This window comes from Schistocerca cancellata, chromosome 9 (genome assembly GCF_023864275.1).
Source record: "Schistocerca cancellata isolate TAMUIC-IGC-003103 chromosome 9, iqSchCanc2.1, whole genome shotgun sequence".
Classification (NCBI taxonomy): Eukaryota; Metazoa; Arthropoda; class Insecta; order Orthoptera; family Acrididae; genus Schistocerca; species Schistocerca cancellata.
Window position 1 is genome coordinate 478,417,582 of NC_064634.1, and position 23,327 is coordinate 478,440,908.

Below are 23,327 nucleotides of genomic sequence, written 5' to 3' on the forward strand. Positions count from 1 at the left end.
TGCAAAGAGTAGTCTGCCATGCGACTGATACAAATAAGATGGTCAAGACCTTCAAGGAAAAATTTTTGTGGTTGCCTACAGAACCATGATTGTACCCAAGCTTGCACCTCCTTGTCTGAAGCAAATTTACAACTATGAATGTCTTTCTTCAGAGCAATACAAATATGTAAATGCATGGGGAGAGATCAGAACTGTATGGAGGGCGTGTAAAGGCTTCCCAGCGAAACTTCTGCCGCATACTCAAAACCATCTTGGCAACATTCATTCTGTCACAAGGTAATGTACACCCACTCATTATAGACAAGTGAGATAATATTAAGCTGACAGACTGTGAAAGGCCTAGAATGCAAAACAAAAGACACGTAATTGGCTTGAGAATATACAAAAGTTGCTCAAGAACTTGAGAATGTGCAAAAGCTGCTCAAGAACTCTGGAAATGCATATACAACAGAAAGCTGCTGATGTATTGGAGAAAGATGTCCTCATGATGTTTCCAATTATGAGTGCAGGAATAGCTGCACTAATTAGGTGAAGGTCAGAAACATGATGGTAACTCGCAAATTATTTTGGCTTTGAGAAAGTGCATGCACAAAATAGTTTCATATGATGTGTTGTTCGGAGAAGATGGAAGCAAATAGGAGACCTTCTAAAATAATTCAGAAAAAAAGCAAAAGCAACTACATGTACCTTCACCAAGCATTCAAAAGAATGTTGTGACATGGTACATAAGTATTTGGTTTCAAAATTGCTACAAGTCATTGGTCACAGTATAGAGAGAATTCTCAGAACTTAGGTTGGTAGAGCAAAAAATGGATGGAAGGTGTTATCTCAATTTTTGCAAATAATTTGACAGGTTTAATGCCAAAGACAATTTAGCTTAATTTTCCACAAATGAAGGTCATTACTGTAGAACTCACCACATGGCTGAGAATGAAACAAAATATCTTTTTCCAAACTACCTTTATTCAAAATCTTATAAATCTGGAAGTTCTTTGCCAATTCCTTTGAAATTTTGACACAATATTGTGTTTGAATATGAGTGTGTTTTTATATATCTATTTTTTGAACATTGTTATGAAAAATCTCAATAAGTTCTTGACCAATTTACTTCAAATTTTTACTGTAATAAATGTTTGCAATTGTATATATATTACTGAAATGTTAGCAAACAAGAAGGTTCTGTTTATGGCTTACCAGGTTATGATTAGAATACAACTACAGAATCTGAATTTGCAACAACAATAAAAACGCTCAAAGAGGGGGGAAGGGGGGGGGGGGAGAGGAGATGGATGGAGAGGGGCGGGCAAAATGGACATAGAAAGCAGAAAGGAGGAGATGGACAGAGAGAGGAGAGATGAGGTGTTGGATAGACTGGGGGGAAGGAGGAGAAAATTAAGAAAAAGAGGAGGAGGAGACAGCAGAAACAGGGGGAAGAAGGAAATTAGTATATTTATCTAATTCCCACAGATATTAGAAACATGTGCTTTCTCTATTCTTTCTTTTACATTTAACCAGCCTGAACCAAAGCAACGTGAGGCTGTGAACAGCTAGTTCAACATAAAAATAGTGTGTGATATGTATTTAGGGTTTTGTAGGGAAAGAATTGCAGCTCATTAAGGATGGATCTACAAACAATGTTTTAATGAAGATTTTAGTCTTCCTTTCTATAGTCCATAATGGACACCTGGCTAAAATGTGATACCTGGAAAATTAATAAGTGTATTTCAATTGTAGAAAAGAAAAAGGAAACAATAAAAAATCCTCATGAGCTACATCTGTGGAAGGCAGAGATCATGAGCTCAGAAATGAAAAGAAAGGAGCTTCTTTAGAAACTCTTAAGTTTCAATTTGCAAAGACACTAACTTGTCTTGACATTCCAGAAACTTTTACTACAGTCAGTTACTGGTGCATAATCTTGGTATTCATGACCATAATAGTGAAGAGTCTGCAATGCTTATGTGGCTTCAAGGGCTTTCTTTAAAAAGAATCATTCTACACTGAATCACATGTAATCCAATACTTTAGTAAGAAACTGAACAATGACATGAAGGATATTGTAGCATATTCTGACAGAAGTGGTAGACAAAACAGGAATTCCAAAAAGACTGTGGAAAGAAGTTAATCTTGCTAGCAAACAGGTATAGTGTTTTCAACAACAGTATTTGACAACAGTCTACCAAATGATGTTGATTTTGCTGTCACTGACAAAATTTAACATTTCTGTGTCTCAACACTGGAATGAGTTCAAGCTTCAGAGTGAATAAGAATAGTGTTTCAGGCGGTGAGAATGCAGGTACATGAATGTGCCACCGGCCGTGAGGGTTAAAAGGATTGTTATTTGCAGAAGTGAAAGCAGAAGCAAAATGTAAGAGCAACTCCACATTTACAGAATTAGTGCCAACAACAGAAACATCAGCAGCTTCACAAGAAACAGCTAACTGACAAACAAAAACCAAGATCATGCCTGGATGCCCTCCTATCTATTCCACCAACAGAAGACTACATTGCATCTGAGAACATAACTCCAGTCATCCACAAGACTACAAGATCACTGTGCAGGAAACATATATCTCTAGCACACAGTCAGGATTTTTCAGTAGCAACACATGACAAAAACCCACAGATAAAATATCAAACCAATGCTTGACACAAAACAAACACAAATAAGTTTCAAAGTTCAAAATTAAATTTAAATTTTGTTGTACTTCCTCAGAATGTGCAGTCATTACTAAGTAAGTTGGATGACATTCAAGTACTACTAGAAAGTGGATTAAAATATATTATTACTATGTACAACAGAACACTGGCTTGATGAGGGAAACCTTCAGATGGTAGGTTTCCCAATTAATGCATTAGGTAGTCTTTTTGTTGAAAAAATTATAAATATGGTAGAAGTTGTAGCTATGTAAAAAAATATACATTGTAAAATCCACACTGGAAAATCAACAATTATGGAAAGAAAATATCGCTTCTCACAGTAAAGATGACATGCTGAGTTGCAGACAGGCATGTTGAAAAGACTGTTACACATTAGGCTTTCAGCCAAATCCTTCATCAAAAATGAAAAACACACACACATTCACACAAGCAAGTACACATATCACACACACACACACACACACACACACACACACACACACACACACACACACACACACACACACACACTACCATACTTCAGTCTGGCCTGAGCAGCCAGAGGTAGCAGTCATGTGTGTGAGGTGTATTTTGTTTGCACAGAGCATCAACTGGTGATATTAACAACTGTTTAGAAAGTATGGAATCATTGCTCAGCAAACTAATACACAAAAACAGAAGAGTAATTCTATATGGTGGTTTCACAAACTTTGCAAAGGATTGAAATAGATTACTGAGCCTCCTTTCAACCATGGACATACGAGCTACCAGAGAAACATCAACATGTGTCACAAAAACATCAGCCTCGACAACTGACCAGATATTCATTAACGCGCAAATGAACTAAAAACAGATACACAGGACACAGACTTTTGAGGACCACTTTGCACAAAAATGTACTCTTCATTTAGGAAAGCAACTTAACCACTTAACTGGTTAATAAACATCAGTAGATGCTACAGTGATGAGATTATATGCATTACTTTCACCACTATTTGAGCAGAGAAAACTAAAAAGTCCCTACTTAAAACCTCAGGCCCTCACAATGGCTAACACTTTAATCCATAGAACTTCTCACCCCACTCAAATCATGCAACCCGACCTTTTACCTTCTTCCTAAGATCCACAAAACCAATCATCCTGGCCATCCTATAGTTGCTGGCTTCAAAGCAACACCGAACGTATACCTGCCTTAGTTTATCAACATCTGCAACCCATAGTACAAAGACTTCCCTCCTACATCAAAGATACCAACCATTTCCTAGATTGTCAGAAATCCGTGCCCATCCCACTCCCACCACACACCTTGCTTGTCAGCATTGATGCCACCTCCCTCTATATCAACATTCCCTTTGTACATGGTTGGTCTGCTGCTGAACATTTCCTCAGTCAGCACTCACCTGACTCCAAACCTATGACATCCTTCCTACTCACCTTAATCAACTATATACTTCCCAACAACTACTTCACCTTTGAGGGGCAGACATACAAACAGATCAGGGGTATGGCCATGAGAACCATGATGGCTCCTTCCAATGCCAACCTTTTCACAGGTCGGTTGGAGGGGACTTTCCTGAGATCCTTAAGTCTTCAGCACCTGGTTTTGTTAGATACATTGATGACATCTTTACCATATGGACTCATGGTGAGGCTGACCTGCTAAAATTCCAGGAATCTCTGAATACCTTCTCCCATTCAAATTTCACAAGGTCCTATTCCGAATCCCATGCCACTTTCGTTGATGTTGATCTCATCCTCACCAAAGTCCAGCTACACACTTCTGTCCAGATTAAACCCACCAACAAACAACAGTACTTACATTTTGACAGTTGCCATCCATTCCATGCCAAACGTTCCCTTCCATAGAGCCTTGGTATCTGAGGCAAACATATTTGTTTAGATGCAGACTCCTTAGAGCAATACACCAACATTCTCACCTCAGCCTTCACTGCATTTAGTTAGCCCACCACTCTAGTTAAAAAGCAGACTTCCCGGACCATCACAAACAATCCTCATACTGCCGATCCCTCCACAAAACAGCTTCAGAGCACACCAGTGATGACTTAGTATTATCCTGGTCCAGAATGTGTTAATCAGCTACTTCTTACGTTGCCCTCCCAATCTCTGCAATATTCTTGTCAGACCCTTGCTCCTTCTGCACCCATCTCCCTACCCTATGGCTCCTACCCTTATGACTGTCCCCCCTGCAAGACTTGCTCTGTGCACCCTCCTAACATCATCTATAAGAGCCCTGTAACTGGCAAAACACATAGCCACCTGTGAAATGACACATCATATACCAGCTATTATGTAAACACTGTTCAGCCTTCTACACCGACATGATTATCATCAAATTGTCAATTAGGATGAATAGGCATAGGCAGAGGGTGTATACTGGCAACTCACAATATCCTGTTGTAGAGCATGCTCTACAACATGACATTCATGACCTTGGTGCCTGTTTCACCTCACGCGCCCTCTGGATTCTTCCCCCAGACACCAGTTTCTCAGAACTACGCAGGTGGGAACTAGCATTGCAAGGTATCCTTGGTTCTTGCCACCCATCTGGCCTTAATTTATGTTAATTTCTTCCATCTTAGCATCTCTTCACTGTAACTACTTTTTTCTCCACTCCGTTTTTGTTTTCTACATCTTTCTTTGTCTTACACACCTATTTTTCACCACCCTCCTCTCACCTCTGTTACATACAGCGCACTTAGCTTTTCACTCGTATTAACTCATGCACGAGATTTTAGTAGTAATCTCTGTCGTGCATATTACTCTGTCTTCCACCCTTAAGCTCTCAGGTTTTCAAATTTCACCCAATGCAGTCCCCAACAATTAGTCTTTCCTTCCCATCTCACACAGTAAGTCTCCCCTGGCCCGCAGTTCTGGGTGACTTTCCCGAAATTTACCCCTTTTCCTAGACCTCTCCAGTCCTTTTCCTTCACCCTTCTTCTGTCCCCTTCAACCTTACTGCCTGAAGGAGCCATTGGCTCCGAAAGCTTGCCAATCACAACAGCCTTTTATGTGTGTGTTCTGCCACCACTTTGTGAGTAGATTTTTTATCCATCCAATTAAATAATGTTATACACATCAGTCACATAAAACCATTTAAAGAAATGGTAGAGGATACCACAGTTATTGGCAACCAACCATGAGGTGAAAAGTTACAAAGCGTAAAAAGAAGGAACCTGGAATTGGCGAGCAGCTTAAGGTGCATGATGCACTGTACAGGTTAAGGTCACATATATGTAAGTTGTATAATTTTTTTTAATATCATGGAGTTTGTATTTGTTTCCAATTGGGATATTTCTTCTTTTGTGAAATAGTTAATTTTTTGTGTCATTATAACGGATACTGTTTTTTGTGGATTGTGCTTTCTTGGAAGGAGGGAGAGAGTGATAGAGTAATTTTGTTCTACAGGTGGTGAATACATAAGAACATCCTGTGGAATGTGGATGGTTCTGCTGTTCCTACACGTCTGCAAGGGCAAAGCAGGGCAGGTAATCGTTGTTCAGCCTCTACAATGGTGTGTGATGTTTTCGAGACAACCAGATGCGTGGCTCACTAGTCATAAATGGACCTAAAAACAACATGGGAAATCAGGGAAAGTAGGAATGAGGTGCATAAGTTGGAGAATGCCTTTTCAGAATTATACAAGAGGCTCAGAGGAATATTTTATTTAGGGAGAGCACCAGGTGTTGCAGTTCACTTACAGTAAATTAGGGTGCAGTTACCACAGTTGGTGCACACAGTTCCTCAATCTAGGAGTCAGTGGAAGAAGGGCTGGGTAAATGCTGGCCAAAAACTTTTAAAGACAATATTTGGAGCAGCACATGAAGAGGAAGTGCAGGACTTAAACAGCACAGTTGTTCTGGTTCAGCAGATGGCAAGTTCCACGAAGGGTGCCACGGAGTGCCACACAATGTGGTTATCGAACTTAGAGCAAGGGGTGTTGAATAACACAGGATTAGTATGGAAATTAGCAGCAGAGGTAACCGGGGATGACAGCAAAATGAGGGAGGTGCTCAATAGCGATTTGGAGAAAATACAGAAGCAATTGAGCGCATTAGACAACAAACTGAATGTAGCGAGGTTGTTGCGTGGACTAGCATACCAATTTGGGATGCTAGGAGTGAACTGACAATATTACAGGAGGTGATGTTTCATGCGGTGAATAGGGAACTTAGTCTCATATTGATTGATGATGATGATGTCCCATACTCCGAGGAGCTTAGGAGACGAAGCAAGAGACCCACACTGCCGACTAGGCAAGGTCCTAGCGGAGGTGGTTTGCCATTGCCTTCCTCCGACCAGAATGGCGGTGATGAAGATGACACAACAACACCCAGTCACCTCGAGGTAGGGAAAATCCCTGACCCCACTGGGCATCAAACCCAGGACCCCGTGCACGGGAAGCGAGAATGCTACCGCAAGACCTCAAGCTGCGAACAGTCTCGTACTGGTTACACTGAGGGAATTCATGGCGAGATTGTGGTGGGCACAAAGGCAGTTTCCCACAGAGTTACAGCATAATGCTGAAGTGTTGCAGCAGAATCTGGTGCTGTTCTTCCATACAGCTGGCGTGGAGATGGAAACAAGTGGAGCCAGGGTGCATGTAGTGATCCGTGTACCTGTTGTGAGGAGAAACTCAGAGTTTCACTGCTACAGAATTCACCCGTATCCAGTGAAATGGTGGATACTGGGGAAGTGGGTGCAGGTGAGAACACAGGAAGTACTGCTAGTCTCGAAGGAGAGGCAGGCTCATGTGGTAATATCATGAGTAGAGTTGGGAAGATGCATGCAAGAAAACATTGTGATTTGTCTGAGTTGCCAAATATGGACTGATATGCGAACATGTGAAGTAAGTTTCTTTCTGGGGGAAGTAAACAGGAGGAGTTGTGGGAAGGAGCTTCTGCCAGCCCAAACGTATTTCCATATGATGGGAATGCACTGATTATAGTCTGCACTCAAGCCAGAAACTGTATGATTGAATTGCTACAAAGGAGTCAGACTGGTACAGCTGAAGAAATTCTAGCTTTGGGAAAGCAGAATAATTATTAATGGCTCAATTTGTGAGGCAGTAGGGACGGCTTTTCATGTTCCAACTATGCTTAAAGGCTCAACTGTTATGACACTGTCACAGAATATCTTGTATTGGCAAGAAGGATTTCTGAGGGTATTACCCATTCAAAATGTAGTGTATTTAAATGACACACTCAATCCAGACCTTTTGCAGTCTTTGGGCAGAGTAATAAAGTCCCAGCAAAGGGGAATTTTGAAGAAACAAATGTGGCAGTATGTACACCAATTCCAGGAAGAACAGGAACACAAAGATTGGTGGAGAGCTTATCAGCCAACAGTTGCAGATTGTTGCTAGCAGGCTTTTGTGCACTGTGTTTCTGGATAAGATGCAAGAGAGCACAGGCTATGAGCGTACCAACCCACCAATTACCGGTAGAACGGTTGACCACCATTGATCAGTGAAGCAGTTAGTTTACAGTTCTTTATTAGTGTATAAGTGTACGATAAGTGGTACAGGTAGTAGCAAAGGGTGAGCGTAAGTCCTTTATAACGAAATTGTAAGAATGTCCTCAATATGTAAATTATTATAGTTAAGGTAGTTGATTGGGAGCATGATGTTACAGATTTGGGAAGAATCTTCTCACAAGGGAACATCCCCATCACACCCCCCTCAGATTTAGTTATAAGTTGACACAGTGGATAGGCCTTGAAAAACTGAACACAGATCGATCGAGAAAACAGGAAGAAGTTGTGTGGAACTATGAAAAAATAAGCAAAATATACAAACTGGGTCATCCATGCATAAGATAGGCAATATTAAGGGCAATGTGAGGCGAGGAGCTCCGTGGTCCCGTGGTTAGCGTGAACACCTGCGGAACGAGAGGTCCTTGGTTCAGATCTTCCCTCGACCGAAAATTTTAACTTTTTATTTTCAGTTTATGTGAAAAACTCTTATGTTTTCATCACTTTTTTTGGAGTGATTATTACATCCACAAGAAAACCTAAATCAGGCAAGGTAGAAGAAACTTTTCACCCATTCGCCAAGTGTACTAGTTAGGTGGGTCAACAACATATTCCTGTCATGTGACGCACATGCTGTCACCAGTGTCGTATACAAAATATCAGACGTGTTTTCCTGTGGAGGAATTGGTTGACCTATGACCTTGCGATCAAATGTTTTCGGTTCCCATTGGAGAGGCACGTCCTTTCGTCAACTAATCACACGGTTTTGCGGTGCGGTCGCAAAACACAGACACTAAACTTATTACAGTGAACAGAGACGTCAATGAACGAACGGACAGATCATAACTTTGCGAAAATAAAGGAAGCAAAATTTTCAGTGGAGGGCAGATTTGAACCAAGGACCTCTCGTTCCGCAGCTGTTCATGCTAACCACGGGACCACGGAGCTCCTCGCCTCAGATTGCCGTTAATATTGCATATCTTACGCATGGACGACCCAGTTTGTATATTTTGCTTATTTTTTCATAGTTCCACACAACTTCTTCCTGTTTTCTCGATCGATCTGTGTTCAGTTTTTCAAGGCCTATCCATTGTGCCAACTTATAACTAAATCTGAGGGGGGTGCGATGGGGATGTTCCCTTGTCAGAAGCGAGGAGGTATGCTGTGCCACGAATAACTGCAGGCATGGATTTGGGGAATTCTTGTAAATTTTGCTCAGCTATGGCTGGAAGATAGTATTTAAGGGACCAATTGTCACATTGGATGGTAGGCAAGGGCAATATTGATATTTAGCAAACGATTCTGCAAGGCAGGTTTACGACACCATTCACAGGCGAGAAGGCACAGCTCCGTGGGCACAGTATACAGGTGTGAAGTAATCAGGGCAGCACAGGGCACTGACATGCTGTGAAGAACCCATACATTGAAGTTAAAATAGTGCCTAGTGACCTGTGTGTAGGGACCAAAGCAGGCTAAGGAAAACTAATTTTGTAATTATTAATGAGCTCTCCACATGTCCCTTCTACAGGCACTACGTAAGGGACATAGGCATAAGATGTATAGATAAAGTGAGCCGAGAGTCTCAAAAGGGTGGTAGTCGTGTCACCATTCTGTCCAAGTCTAGAACCAGAGATAATGATGATTGTTTAAGATGCAGGTCAACCATGAAGATCTTCTGGTGATGGATATCAGCTGCCAACCAGCTGCTGAAATTACCACCAACCTCCAGTGCCCAGGTGTGGCAGGGCGTGCCACACCTCAGAGCTGCAATGGTGCAAGGAGCAAGCGGTTGGCTAGCCTCTGATCTCTGGGTGACATCATTCAGCATATTGCAAGCTGCTGGGGTCGGGGCACGAACTTGCAGCCTCCCAGGTTCAGAGTCACCTGCGGTCACTGACCGAGCTGCTGTGGGCAAACAGCCAGAGCTCCTAAGGCTCACCACAATGACACTTGAGGTAGCAGCCAGCCCTGTCCCGAGCTACCGGCACAGCCAACATGTGCAGTGGCCACTTATCCACGGCACGAATAGGATGGCTACGTCTGCAAGGCTGTGCAACCTGACTCCGACACAGTAAATTCCAGCACCGGCTTTGACACTGACCCTCACATGGACACTGTGTGGCACTATCACCAGGATCAGCAGAAGGCCCACTGTGTACCTATGATGCCATAGAAACAATGCCAGTGTTTCTCTGCATGATTTGGCATGAGTCACCTCTCTGTCCCAAACCATACCTATCAGTCATTTTGACATATTACAATTCCTAAGCTCAGCAGTTGTAACAGTAGGGAAGGAAGAGTTGAGAGGAATCTAGACTGTAGATACTAGAGAGTGAGTTCTTCCCCAAATGGCTCACACTGAAGACAGAAAATTTAGAAGTGGAGGTCAAACTCCAAAGGGGGATGAAAAACACCAAAAAGAATGAAAGAGGAAAGGAAATGGGAACAAAACCACAAGGAACACAAAAAAACCAGGAGGATAGCCAAGTCAACATAAGTAATAACACAGAGAGAGGGGCAGGATGAGGGAGCGGGGATGGAGCGATGATTGGGTGGGAGGAGCACAGGGAAGGAAGAATTGGCTGCAATAGCTCGAGGCCCCACGGGTGGCGTGCGCAAACCCACAAAAGAACCAAGAGCCCATTCGTGGGTGGGGGATTAAGTGTGAAATTCAATGATCAGTGCACACCTTTCTCCTCAGTAAATCAATAAATGATTGTTGGCATGAAGAAGTACAATATAATACATCATATTTGCATCATGTATAATAAACTGTAAATATCTCTTAATTTTCAAATTTGTGTCTTTATATACAAAAAGCTGCAATTGTAAACTGTGGCCACAAAGATACTGCAAAAACTGTAACCATCTTTTTTATCTATATTAATTTTTGTACATTCATAAGCAGAGAATAAAGATATAGTGACCTTTATGTCTTTTGTGCAAGAAAGAGGATCATGTATACTACCATCACATGAGGCAGTAAGAATGGTAAACATCCTATTGTTTTTAAAACTCCATATTTGTAACAGATAGAGAATTTATAATCATCACATTAACTGATGATGTCTCATTCCATCTCCTCATAATACCCCTTTTCCCATATTAATTTGTATCTATGTACAGAAATGATGGAGAGGATCAATAAAACAACACAATATGAAGATTACTGGTGGATAGCAAGTAAAACAGTTACAAAGTTAGAGGATTTGTATAGATTACATTCTTCTAATGGTAATTAATTTCAAATATCCAGGGGTGATATTTTAGAATAGAAAATGTGGACTTAAATACATGGAAAGAGTACTAGGTTTTTGGCCTGCGTATTAGTGAAAGTAATATTTAAAAATACTTTTCAAGTCTTTATAAACTGCATAAGCATACATACCTAACATTCCTTATGTCTGTGAGATTGTTTTGTAAATACATGCAGGCTATTAAGAAAGAAAGAAAGAAAGCAAGAAAGCAAGAAAGAAGGATGAAGGGACGTTGAACAGATGTGCAGAACTATAGGCCTATATCTCTAACATCGATCAGTTGTAGAATTTTGGAACACATATTATGTTCGAGTATAATGACTTTTCTGGAGACTAGAAATCTACTCTGTTGGAATCAGCAAGGGTTTTGAAAAAGACGATTGTGTGAAACCCAGCTCACGTTATTAGTCACGAGACTCAGAGGGCCATAGACACGGGTTCCCAGGTAGATGCCGTGTTTCTTGTCTTCTGCAAGGCGTTCGATACAGTTCCCCACAGTCGCTTAATGAACAAAGTAAGAGCATATAGACTGTCACACCAATTGTGTGATTGGATTGAAGAGTTCCTAGATAACAGAACGGAGCATGTCATTCTCAATGGAGAGAAGTCTTCCGAAGTAAGAGTGATTTCAGTTGTGCCGCAGGGGAGTGTCATAGGACCGTTGCTATTCACAATATGTATAAATGATCGTTGATAACATCGGAAGTTCACTGAGGCTTTTTGCGGATGATGCTATAGTATATCGAGAGGTTGTAACAATGGAAAATTGTACTGAAATGCAGGAGGATCTACAATGAATTGACGCAAGGTGCAGGGAATGGCAATTGAATCTCAGTGTAGACAAGTGTAATGTGCTGCGAATACATAGAAAGAAAGAAAGAAAGAAAGAAAGAAAGAAAAGAAAGATGCTTTATCATTTAGCTACAATATAGCAGGTCAGCAACTGGAAGTAGTTAATTCCATTAATCATCTGGGAGTAGGCATTTGGAGTGATTTAAAATGGAATGATCATATGAAGTTGATTGTCGGTAAAACAGATGCCAGACTGAGATTCATTGGAAGAATCCCAAGGAAATGCAATCTGAAAACAAAGGAAGTAGGTTACAGTACACTTGTTTGCCCACTGCTTGAATATTGCTCACCAGTGTGGGATCCGTACCAGATAGGGTTGATAGAAGATATAGAGAAGATCCATCAGAGAGCAGCGCGCTTCGTTACAGGATCATTTAGTAATCGCGAAAGTGTTACGGAGATGACAGATAAACTCCAGTGGAAGACTTTGTAGGAGAGATGCTCAGTAGCTCGGTACGGGCTTTTGTTGAAGTTTTGAGAACATACCTTCACCGAGGAGTCAAGCAGTATATTGCTCCCTCCTACATATATCTCGCGAAGAGACCATGAGGATAAAATCAGAGAGATTAGAGCCCACACAGAGGCATACCAACAAATTTCTTTCCACGAACAATACGAGACTGGAATAGAAGGGAGAACCGATAGAGGTACTCAAAGTAACCCTCCACCACACACCATCAGGTGGCTTGTGGAGTATGGATGTAGATGTAGATGAATATCCTTTACATGTATGAGTAATGTGAATGCAAAATTACTCATTCCACATCATTACGATTCATCATACAAATGATCCATGGAAAATGTAACTAACTAAAGCTAAAGCTAAAAAACTAACTAAAGCTAAAGCTAAAACTATCATTATTATTCATCACTAAAGCATTTTGTTTTCTCTGTGTTTCTGCTGTATCTATAATATCTGTTTAATGTTTATTACCTGTTATTATTACAACTTTAAAAATGTTTCTTTTTTTCTGTATCTAAATTTGCAATCAACTTTGTCTACTCTGTATAAAACTTACAACATGACATGTCTACTATCACTGTCAAATATTATCTATGAACAAAAATAAACTTAAGTAAATCTAATGTCAGAGATTGAAGTTAATGAAGAAGATTAGAGATACAATGCTGAGGATGAAACAGTTCCAGTATTCCTTTTCTTGTGTTACTTGTGTCATGCAACTGACAAAATGGTCTCAGTACCTTAACACATTACACAACCCTCATGGACTTGATGGACATAATATATTTGGGATTTAATCAGTAAACTCAATGACTATGTACATTTGTTGTAGACATGTTTGAGAACATGACCTGAAGAAGTTTGTGGCCATAGTCTTTGCACACGGACTTCCTTCGCTAAATTTGAAGACAAGTGGCTTAATTACTTGATTATACAACTGGTCACAGAGGAAATACTCCAAAATATTTAACTTTGATTAAGAAGGTCTCCCAACAAAAACTGTGTGTAAATAAATGTAACCACTGGATTTTCACAATGTCCTAAATGAAACCAGAGAGAGAGAGAGAGAGAGAGAGAGAGAGAGAGAGAGAGAGAGAGAGAGAGAGTGTGTGTGTGTGTGTGTGTTTTCTATTTCTAACAGTTGTCTCTTAGTATTACACCACAAACTAATTGGTTCTGTGAATATTATTAATGATTTTTCTGAAAACTAAAACAAAAGCCACTACACTGCAATAACAAATCATTGTATGCTTGTAGAAATAAACAAACATGCTGTATGAAGCAACTGCTTACCTTTGCTGTGTGCTCCAGCCACCGACCGAGTGATATAAATACCAGCAGCATAGGAGGTGTGTCAAAGAAGGTTTGTGGACTAGCCTTCTGTTGCAGCGCCATGGCAGCTGCCAGCACAGCGACAGAGTATATGTACGATATGGATGTCGCCATCATAATGAGAACGTCCATGTTAGTTGTACGATGCCTCAGGGCCTTCCATGCTTGCACGTAAAAGTGCCAGCCTCCAAAGAACTGTGTAGATCAAGCAATTTCCATCACTCCCTTACATGCATTTTAGGAAAGAAGGTAAAAAGCTATACAAAATTAATTAATAGTCACACTTAATAAATTTATTCTAACTGCTGAAAAAGACACTCCCTTGAAATCTTTGGAAATACAAATACACAGTAGTAAGTATCTTTATAATATCAGCTACCAGCTTACATTAACACTGTCCATATATTGTGATCAGTCTGCTGCTGTTGTGTTATGGAACAGAGTTGTGATTTGGAAGCAGTCCTTCTGTGCAACATAATTTACACTAGGATGGCCTGTAGTGGGAAATTTTACTCTTTGACTATTATCCAAATGATGTTAATTCAAGATATTTCATATTATTTGTCATTTCTTTTTATTTTTCACTCTTTTGGAAATTTTCATGTTTTATAATCAACAACACTTAATATTATCAACTACTAAAATATTTACAAAATATACCACCAAAAACAAGCAACATAAGTGAACCACTCTTGCTTCTGTTAAAATGCTTGTAAATGAAATGAAAATATGGTACAGCATTACTGGCTGCAAGACCCTGTCTGGGGTCATTCGGCCACTTTGTGCAATTTCTTCTATTTCGTGCCGCTTTGGTGACTTGCATTTCAATGAAGATGATGCGAGATGCTTAGGACCCAGAGCAAAGAAAACTTCCGAAACAGCCAGGAATCAAACCACAGTCTATAGGCAATGACCATAACCATTAGATCATAAGCTGCAAACAAAATGTTGGTATTAAAACTATTGGAAGAACGTTATGTAAGCTGTTGGGTGAAAATCTTTTTGGCAGGATGAGACCAAACATTGTTTGGGTGTGTTAATGAAAAACTGCAAAAGATTACAAAAAGAACTAATAAAATGTGGAAGATTCAAATTAATGACTTGAGACATTTCATTTAGTAGTGTGTGCAAAATTAATTGGAACACCAGAATTATTTTTGCAAGCACAAATAATGAGATAGACAACTGTGTGAGACATGAGAGAGACCACTGACAAATGATGAACACGAGATAAGAAGAAGTAGTAGTATTTATTCATTTTAATGTCAGTTTCATCTCTATTTGTGAGAAATTTTACTGTAATCAATGTCACAGAAGATATTTGTGAATGTGGGAAAGTAATTTTTTTTATTCTTTATTCAACATAATAAAACAACAGGAAGGTTAGAAAACTTAGAAGACAAATAGCAATGTCCTGACAGAGGTTCTTCTAAGACAGGTTCCAGTCTTCATATGATTAAATATTGACTTTCTGTTTCCCATTCACTCTTCATAGTATTTCATCAGATAATGGTTTTGTGAAGTCATCTTGACACTTCACATAGCTACAAATCAAAATTCTAATATGACAAGTTGTTGGTTGGATTGGGTTGTTTGGGGAAGGAGACCAGACAGAGAGGTCATCGGTCTTATTGGATTCGGGAAGGGCGGGGAAGGAAGTTGGCTGTGCCCTTTCAAAGGAACCATCTTGGCATTTGCCTGGAGTAATTTAGGAAAATCACGGAAAACCTAAATCAAGATGGCCGGATGCAGGATTGAACCGTCATCCTCCCGAATGTGAGTCCAGTGTGTAGCCACTGCACCACCTTGCTCAGTACGACAAGTTGTACAACTTACAAAGACCTTACATAATTTATCAAATGACCAGCAAGTGCACTTCTTCAGTCAGTATCAGCTAAGTGGACTACTTCAGTCATATTAGCTTAGATATTTCCTTGTGACTTTACGCAAAATACTGAAACAATTGGCTTTGCTCAGTATGTTGTTACAAACAGAGCAATCTAAAGGCCTAAAATCACAAACTGTAACTTGAAGATACACATGGTGGTCACTATTCACTCGGATCTAATTCACTGCTTTCTCATTTCTTGTCATTCCACTCCAGCCATAGCTCATTCACTTCTGAAAACTCCAAGTCTCTTCTTTTGTCATCACTTGCTGTGCATATCTTCACCTTTTCTCTCAAAAATTAACTTCAATGTAACATTTTCTCCTAACAACACTTGTAATGCTTCAACTGTGAAGTCTTTTGACAACTTTTTTTCCTCAGTAGTCATATCACAAGCAGACTACAACTGTTCTTTTTTAACCACGACATTACTGAGACAACATCTATGCCATTGGTTATTCCTGCCTATCTTATTGCTTCCCTCTGTATCTATCCATCTTTCTGATTTTTCAATTTTTAAGCTTTTATTTCAATACTGTATCTTCATTATGCCATCTCTTCAGTCTACATTGTATACTGGAAAAGGACAATAATTGTGTGCAAAGAAAAAAGTTAAAACCATAACAGTTCAAAAACAGCATTTTGTTTCTTCCCATTTCTTCTCACTATGATTCTCTTGACTTACAGGCTCACTCTAAAATAGTATTTGAAATGCAACACTTTGTGACTGCACATTCAACTGACATTTTTATGTTCTTCCCTTCCCATATTCTTCAATCTACTGTTTTTTTTTTTTGGAGGTGGTGACAGTAACCCAGTGACATGGTTCGAAGAAATATGTACACTGTGTCAGCCAAATCCAACATTAGTACCCTTTTAGGGTACTCTTTTCACGATGGGTCTGACGGGTCCAGTAATGTTGTTTTTATCTGAACATCAACGCACTCCCTTCCATACATATATCTGTGTGTGTGTGTGTGTGTGTGTGTGTGTGTGTGTGTGTGTGTGTGTTTTTCTACATATACGATGAACCTAGTTAATTATAATCATTATGAAACTTTCTGACAGATTAAAACTGGTTGCCAGACTGACTCTAACCGGGACCTATGTTTTTTGTGGGTAAGTGCTTTACTGACAGTTACTGGAGCAAGATTCACAACCTGTCCTCACAGCTTTACTTCCTTCAGTACAACTCTTACATTACAAACTTCACAGAGGTTCTCCTGTGCAACTTACAGGACTAGCACTCCTGAAAGAAAGGATATTGTGGAGACATGGCTCAGCCACAACCTGGAGGATCGTTTCCAGAATTAATCTTTCACTCTGGGGTAGTGTGTGCACGAATACAAAACTTACTGCCACATTAAAGCCATGTGTCAAACTAGGACTAACACAGGACCTTTGTCTGTGTTTGAGTCTGGTCTGACACACAGTTTTGTTCTGCCAGGGGATTTCACATCTGAGCACACTCCACTGCACAGTGCAAGATTTTTTATGGATATAATCATTAAGTTTGAGATTCAACCTATATATACTACAGATGGAAAAAAATGTAATTTCAGAAATAGTTATAGGATAACATCCTACACACTGGACATTATACACCATTATTTGCAATAGAGCAGACAGAGGCTAATGAATAAAACCTTCCATCATATTTAATATATAAACACACTTGTCTTCAAGGCATGTGCAAGGTTATTCTTTGTTTAAGTCTATATAACAACATCTGATGCCAAATAACAGAAATTTGGCTACCATACTTTGTGTCTTAAAACAGTTCACTTCACACTTTTCTTACCAATGATTCCAATAATGTTTTAATTAAAATACTCTGGCTTACTGTTCTAATGACCAACAGTTCAACTAAATTTTAAGGCATACTGACTGAAAAGTAATCAGGAAGTCTACTAACCATGACTGGAGTAGAGAGAAGGAACAGCAGCAGATTCTCCATCGAGAGCCCTGGAACTACGCAGCACATGTCTTCATGAGTCATGTGCCCCACCGACATTTGTATCATGAAATATGCCATCACTATCATGCAGGGGCCACCAAAAATAAGAGATACGAAGAAAGCATTCCGCCACTTGGTGATTTCTTCTCTGTAACAGTATGAGAAATTCTGTTATGTATAACTTAGTAAGCATGGTCTAGTTCATTACCCTAGTGAAAAATCACAAATGTTTTGCTAATCGCTAGACTTGCAGGCTAATCTAAGAGGCACGGAAGACATTCACCAAGACAAAAACGCACTAAAATTACTTCCTTTGTCACGAAAGACAGTAGCAAGGAGAAAGGAAAATATACAGAAAAAAGCACAGAATACAAATAATAAGGGAGAGGTCAGCTAAATACACCAGTTAGCATGTCTGTACTAAGTGTGAAGATTAGATATCCTCACTGCAAATTTTAAACATGTAGACATCGTCTTGGGAAAAATTACATATCCAACACCGTAGCTGTTATAAAATTAACAACATTTAATTAACCAATGCAAGCATCACCTGTGGTTGAGGTAGCCCTTAGCATCTTTGTCCTTAGAAGTTAGCAGTCTTGCAGTAAAACCTAGACGTTCAATGGCTTCGGCAATATCTCTTGGGCCAGTAAGTTCCGAGTCATAGTAAAAACGTCCTCTTTTTGTAGTTAGTGCAACAGATGCAGAACTCACACCTTTCAGTTTTTTCACAGAGTTTTCTATTTTATTCACACATGAGGAGCAGGTCATTCCTAAAATCTGGAAAAATAATATATTTACTCTGGACATAGTGTGTTCAACATTTTTAAACGTAATCACTTCATGATGTTATACATTCATACAGTCACACACACAGGGCAATTCCTTCAGTCGATCTCATCAAGAATGAGAAACTTCATAGATGCTGAATGATTCAGGAAACACAGTAGAAGATATTATCAGCTATATCACTATCCTACCAACAAAATCATTACCACTACTCTCACTGCATAAAAGCTGCACGTAAATATACCACTACTATTTGTTTTACAGTTCTGGAGGTCTTATATTCTTTATGAACTAATACTTATCCATTATTTTACGAAAATTTAAGCTTAGCAGTAATGTATTTGATGCCAGTGAAAGCTAAATAATGATCTACCAAGCAATCCACAACACATTATAGCTCTGTTTCCATTTCTCTCATATTATGTATGAAAAAATTTACCTCTAATTCAACTTGTCCTTCTCCAGTTCCTGGCTCTTGGATAACTTCTGCTGGAAACCCAAGTTCACTTATAGATGCAGCTATGTCCAGAGGGTTTATAACCTGTGGATCATACTTCACTTCTGCCTTAGCTGCCAGTAACGCAACCAAAATTCCATGTATACCTGAAATTAGAGATTATGGTGTTAGATAAATATCTAGATGAGAATAAATAATGTGATATATTAGGCATATACAAGAATATTGCAACATTTTCTACTGCAGTCCCAAATTTTAAAATCATTCAATAAGTCAGTTCCTTTTCTAAAAATCTTGAACATGTGGACAGCAAAGGGAAAGGAGATTAAAGAAGTGCAGTTACATATTAGCTTGAGATGTCAATGTAGAATTTAAATGTGACAAAACACACAATAAAGTATTTGAAAGTTCAATCAACACCAAGAATGACATGAATGAATAACTAGACTCTGCTGTCAAAAATCCATGTGCATTTGTAGAAAATAATCTCGAACTAGCAACTTTCTCCAGTTTCAAATCGATAGAACTAAGTATCTACAGATGGACGATTTGTCTAACTTAGAGGTAATAAGTTGTATACACAAAAATTCCTTGTGAATCAGTGTATTAGTAAAAACCACATTGAAATCCTTATAGTAATTACCAAGCTACTGCTACCGCTGACTATGGTTTTAAGGAAACTAAACATCTAAGTTCATCAGGCTTCTATTATTCAACCCCCCCCCCAACCCCACCCCCATGTACAGAAGCACTGTACCTCATCTGGAGTAAATTGTATGTGCAAGTGAATCTGAAGTGGAATGTGGGTACCAGCTCAATATTCGCCTAGTGGAATGTTCAAAACCCCTACAAACCATATCCATGTTGACCAGCATACTGGCCTTCATCATTAATCCACAGGATGGATTCGAATTGGAATTGTGTCTCTCCTGGGTGCTTTAATGTGCACGGCTTTCTGGGCGGGAAGCTCCTGAGGTTAGCTTTCACATACAGACAGAAAAGTGCTATTGACAGGTGGTCTCAAAAGATTCCATAATACTAGATTTCCAGAAAGCTTTTGATACAGTCCCTCACAAGAGACTTCTAATCAAATTGTGTGCCTGTGGAGTATCATCCCAGTTGTGCAAACGAATTCATGACTTCCTGTCAGAAAGGTCACAGTACAGTTTGTAGTAACTGATCGAATAAAACAGAAGTGATATCTGACGTTCCCCAAGGAATTCTCACAGGTCCTTTGCTCTTCCTAATCTATACAATTGATTTAGGAAACAATATGAGCAGTTCTCATAGATTTGCTGTCATCCTCTGTCAAGTCAAGTCATCAAAAGATCAAAATCAGTTGCAAAATGTTTTAGACAAGCTACCTGTGTGGTGCAACAAGTGGCAAGTGATTCTAAATAATAAGTGTGATATCATCCACATGAGTACTAAAAGTGATCCATTAAATTATGGTTACACAATAAATCAGATAAATTTAAAGGCTTCAATTACAACTTAAAATCTAGGAATTACAATTATAGACAACTTAAACTGGAACAATCACATAGATAACGTTGTGGGGAAGGCAAACCTAAGGCTGCATTTTATTGGAAGAACCATTAGAAGGTGCAATAAATCCACTGAAAGAATTGTCATATGACATTTGTCCATCCTCTATGTTAGTATTGCTGCATGGTGTGGGATCCCTACCAGATAAGATTGATGGAAGATGCTGAAAAAGTTCAGAGATGGGCAGCTAATTTTGCATTATCGCAGAGAGAGTGTCACTGATGTGATACACAAGTTGAGGTGGCAACCACTGAAACAAAGGCATTTTTTGTTGCAGCAAGAGAGATCTTTTTGTGAAATTTCAATTACTAACTTTCTCCTCTGAATGTGAAATATTTTATTGACGCCCAACTGCACAGGGAGAAATGATCATTGTAAAAAAATACGAGAAATCACAGCTTGTGCAGAAAGATATAAATGTTTATTTTTCCTGCATACTGTACACGTGTGTAATGGTAGAGAAACAGTCTGAAGGAAGTTTGGTGAACCCTCTGCCAGGTACTTGAGCATGAGTTGCAGAGTAGTCATGTAAACTTAGATTTAAAAACATGCTGCAGGACTTCCCTTTAAAAATATGTGTAATATTAATCTTTGTGACTTGCAAAAAAGCTAATACAAAATTTTGTTTAATAGCTAGATACAATGGACAATAAACAAAGCAGATAAAACACTTTATGTGACATTTAAACAATAACACATCTTCATTTCAGCCAAAATATTGTTATTTAATATTCCCTTTGTATTGAGAAACTGGATACAGCAATTATTTTGGATTTTGCACAAGGGTGAAAGACAATGGAATGGGAAATAAATATTCCTTACATCTTTTTCATAAAGACATAATTTGCTGTGCAGATAAAATTACATTTGCATACAGTACTTTTGATATTTGTTTGCAATTACGCATTAAGAAGTTAGGTGGTAATTTTAGACTTAATACAGAAAGCATTTTCACTTGTTTCTAATGAATATTTATCTTCATATCATGAAGAGCTGTCAACAAGCATCTTTAGTAGTGCTCAGTGCACAGTTTTGGTATTTTTATATTTCCATCTTATTTTCTGTTACTGCTAACAATACAATCAGAATTAATGTACGTGCAATACAGTGACAACATGTTTTGGACAATAATTGCAATAGATTAGGTATGACCTCTATAAAACCACATGAATAGTTCTGTGATGAGAAAAGACAGAAACACAACCACAACAACTAGTTCAAGAGTTTGGTCAAGCTTCTGTAGAATGTCATAGCTCTTAAATGGCACTGAGTTCAGATGATTATGATTATTATGACAATGATAATGCCATAGTGTTTAACTATCAATATTTAAGTAAAAATAAAATTGCATACAAATGCATCTGCTACTGTACATTATATGCTGTGACATACACAAACACTTCTTGTTACTCCAGCCTGAGATAATATCTAATTTCATATTAGAAATAATTCCAGTTCCCTCTATTTACTTAGTATCAAAGATGGAACTTTGTACACATTCAGTTATAGAGGACAGGAAATTGAGAGAAACAGTGTTTTACCAGGAAACATTTTAAATAACTGTACAGACAGCCAAAGAATGGATGGAAAATAGTAATTGCAGTACCATATACTTTCCGGCAGTGTTTCTCAATAGCTGACACACAAGAAGCACACGTCATCCCCTTGATGTGTAAAAAGCATTTGCTGAGTTTGTCGTCAGTATGTTCTCCATGAAGTACAGATCCATTCTCCAGATCTGCGTCCATTTTTCTTTTTGCGGTAGCAGGAGTTGTGTTATGTGAATCTGAAAGAATAATGGTGACAATTACCTATAACTTTGATTACCTCTGGGGCATATGGGTTAGTATGGACCAAGGGCCACTTTACATTATTATTATTATTATTATTATTATTATTATTATTACCACCACCACCACCACCACCACTACTACTAAGTGTACGAAATCCAACCTTTAGGTCAATACATAGTGTATCACTGTAAACTAATCACAAATTGGCATGCAATAATTCAATAATATTGATAAGGTGACAACTATTTGACATAAATAATCCATAAATAACAAACAGAATCTGTCGGCTTCCAAAAATTAGGCAACAATTTTTAAAACTAAAAAAGGAAAGTCTGTGCAGCTGCGTAAGCAGTTGGAAATACTAACTAGTCTCACAGTACATCCACTCACTGATAACATTTGTTCTTAACAATTAATTTCCATTTGAATGTAACTTGCATGTTCTCAAATACAAACTAGAAAGAAACAATACCTATGCAGAACTCTCTACAGACCAACTTTGACCCAGAAGCAATAAAAACTGTACTATCTGCCTTTATTGTTGGATATAAAAATGGATTACACACAGCCATAGTCTTTCAAAATGCAAACTGAAGTTGATTTTTCCTGACACCACATTCTGTATTTTAAACAAATTATTTCAGGCAAAGAAGGATTCAATTATGTAACTGTAGCCACATAAATTTTATTTGAGAAATGTGAGCTACTTTAGTTCACATTGCATGCTCCATGTTATAATGATTATCAGCTGCATGGTCAACAGAATATGTAATTAAACAAACAAACAAACACACAGACAGACAGACAGACAGACAGACAAACATACATGATTTGTGTTGGGAATTTCCTGACACTGTTCTCAAG

At 38.8% G+C, this 23,327-nt stretch overlaps 1 protein-coding gene across 4 annotated transcripts in view; it reads right to left on the reverse strand.

Moving 5' to 3' along the window:
• Nucleotides 1-23,327, reverse strand: part of LOC126100531 (copper-transporting ATPase 1) — a 589,098-nt gene that overhangs the window by 251,764 nt on the left and 314,007 nt on the right. For all 4 annotated transcript variants that reach the window (XM_049911146.1, XM_049911149.1, XM_049911147.1 and 1 more), the window contains 5 exons: nt 22,277-22,456; nt 19,105-19,268; nt 18,427-18,656; nt 17,835-18,024; nt 13,993-14,226 (listed from right to left, as the gene is read on the reverse strand). In XM_049911146.1, coding sequence (XP_049767103.1) covers nt 13,993-14,226; nt 17,835-18,024; nt 18,427-18,656; nt 19,105-19,268; nt 22,277-22,456 — 998 coding nt within the window. The remainder of the gene's footprint in view (nt 1-13,992; nt 14,227-17,834; nt 18,025-18,426; nt 18,657-19,104; nt 19,269-22,276; nt 22,457-23,327) is intronic.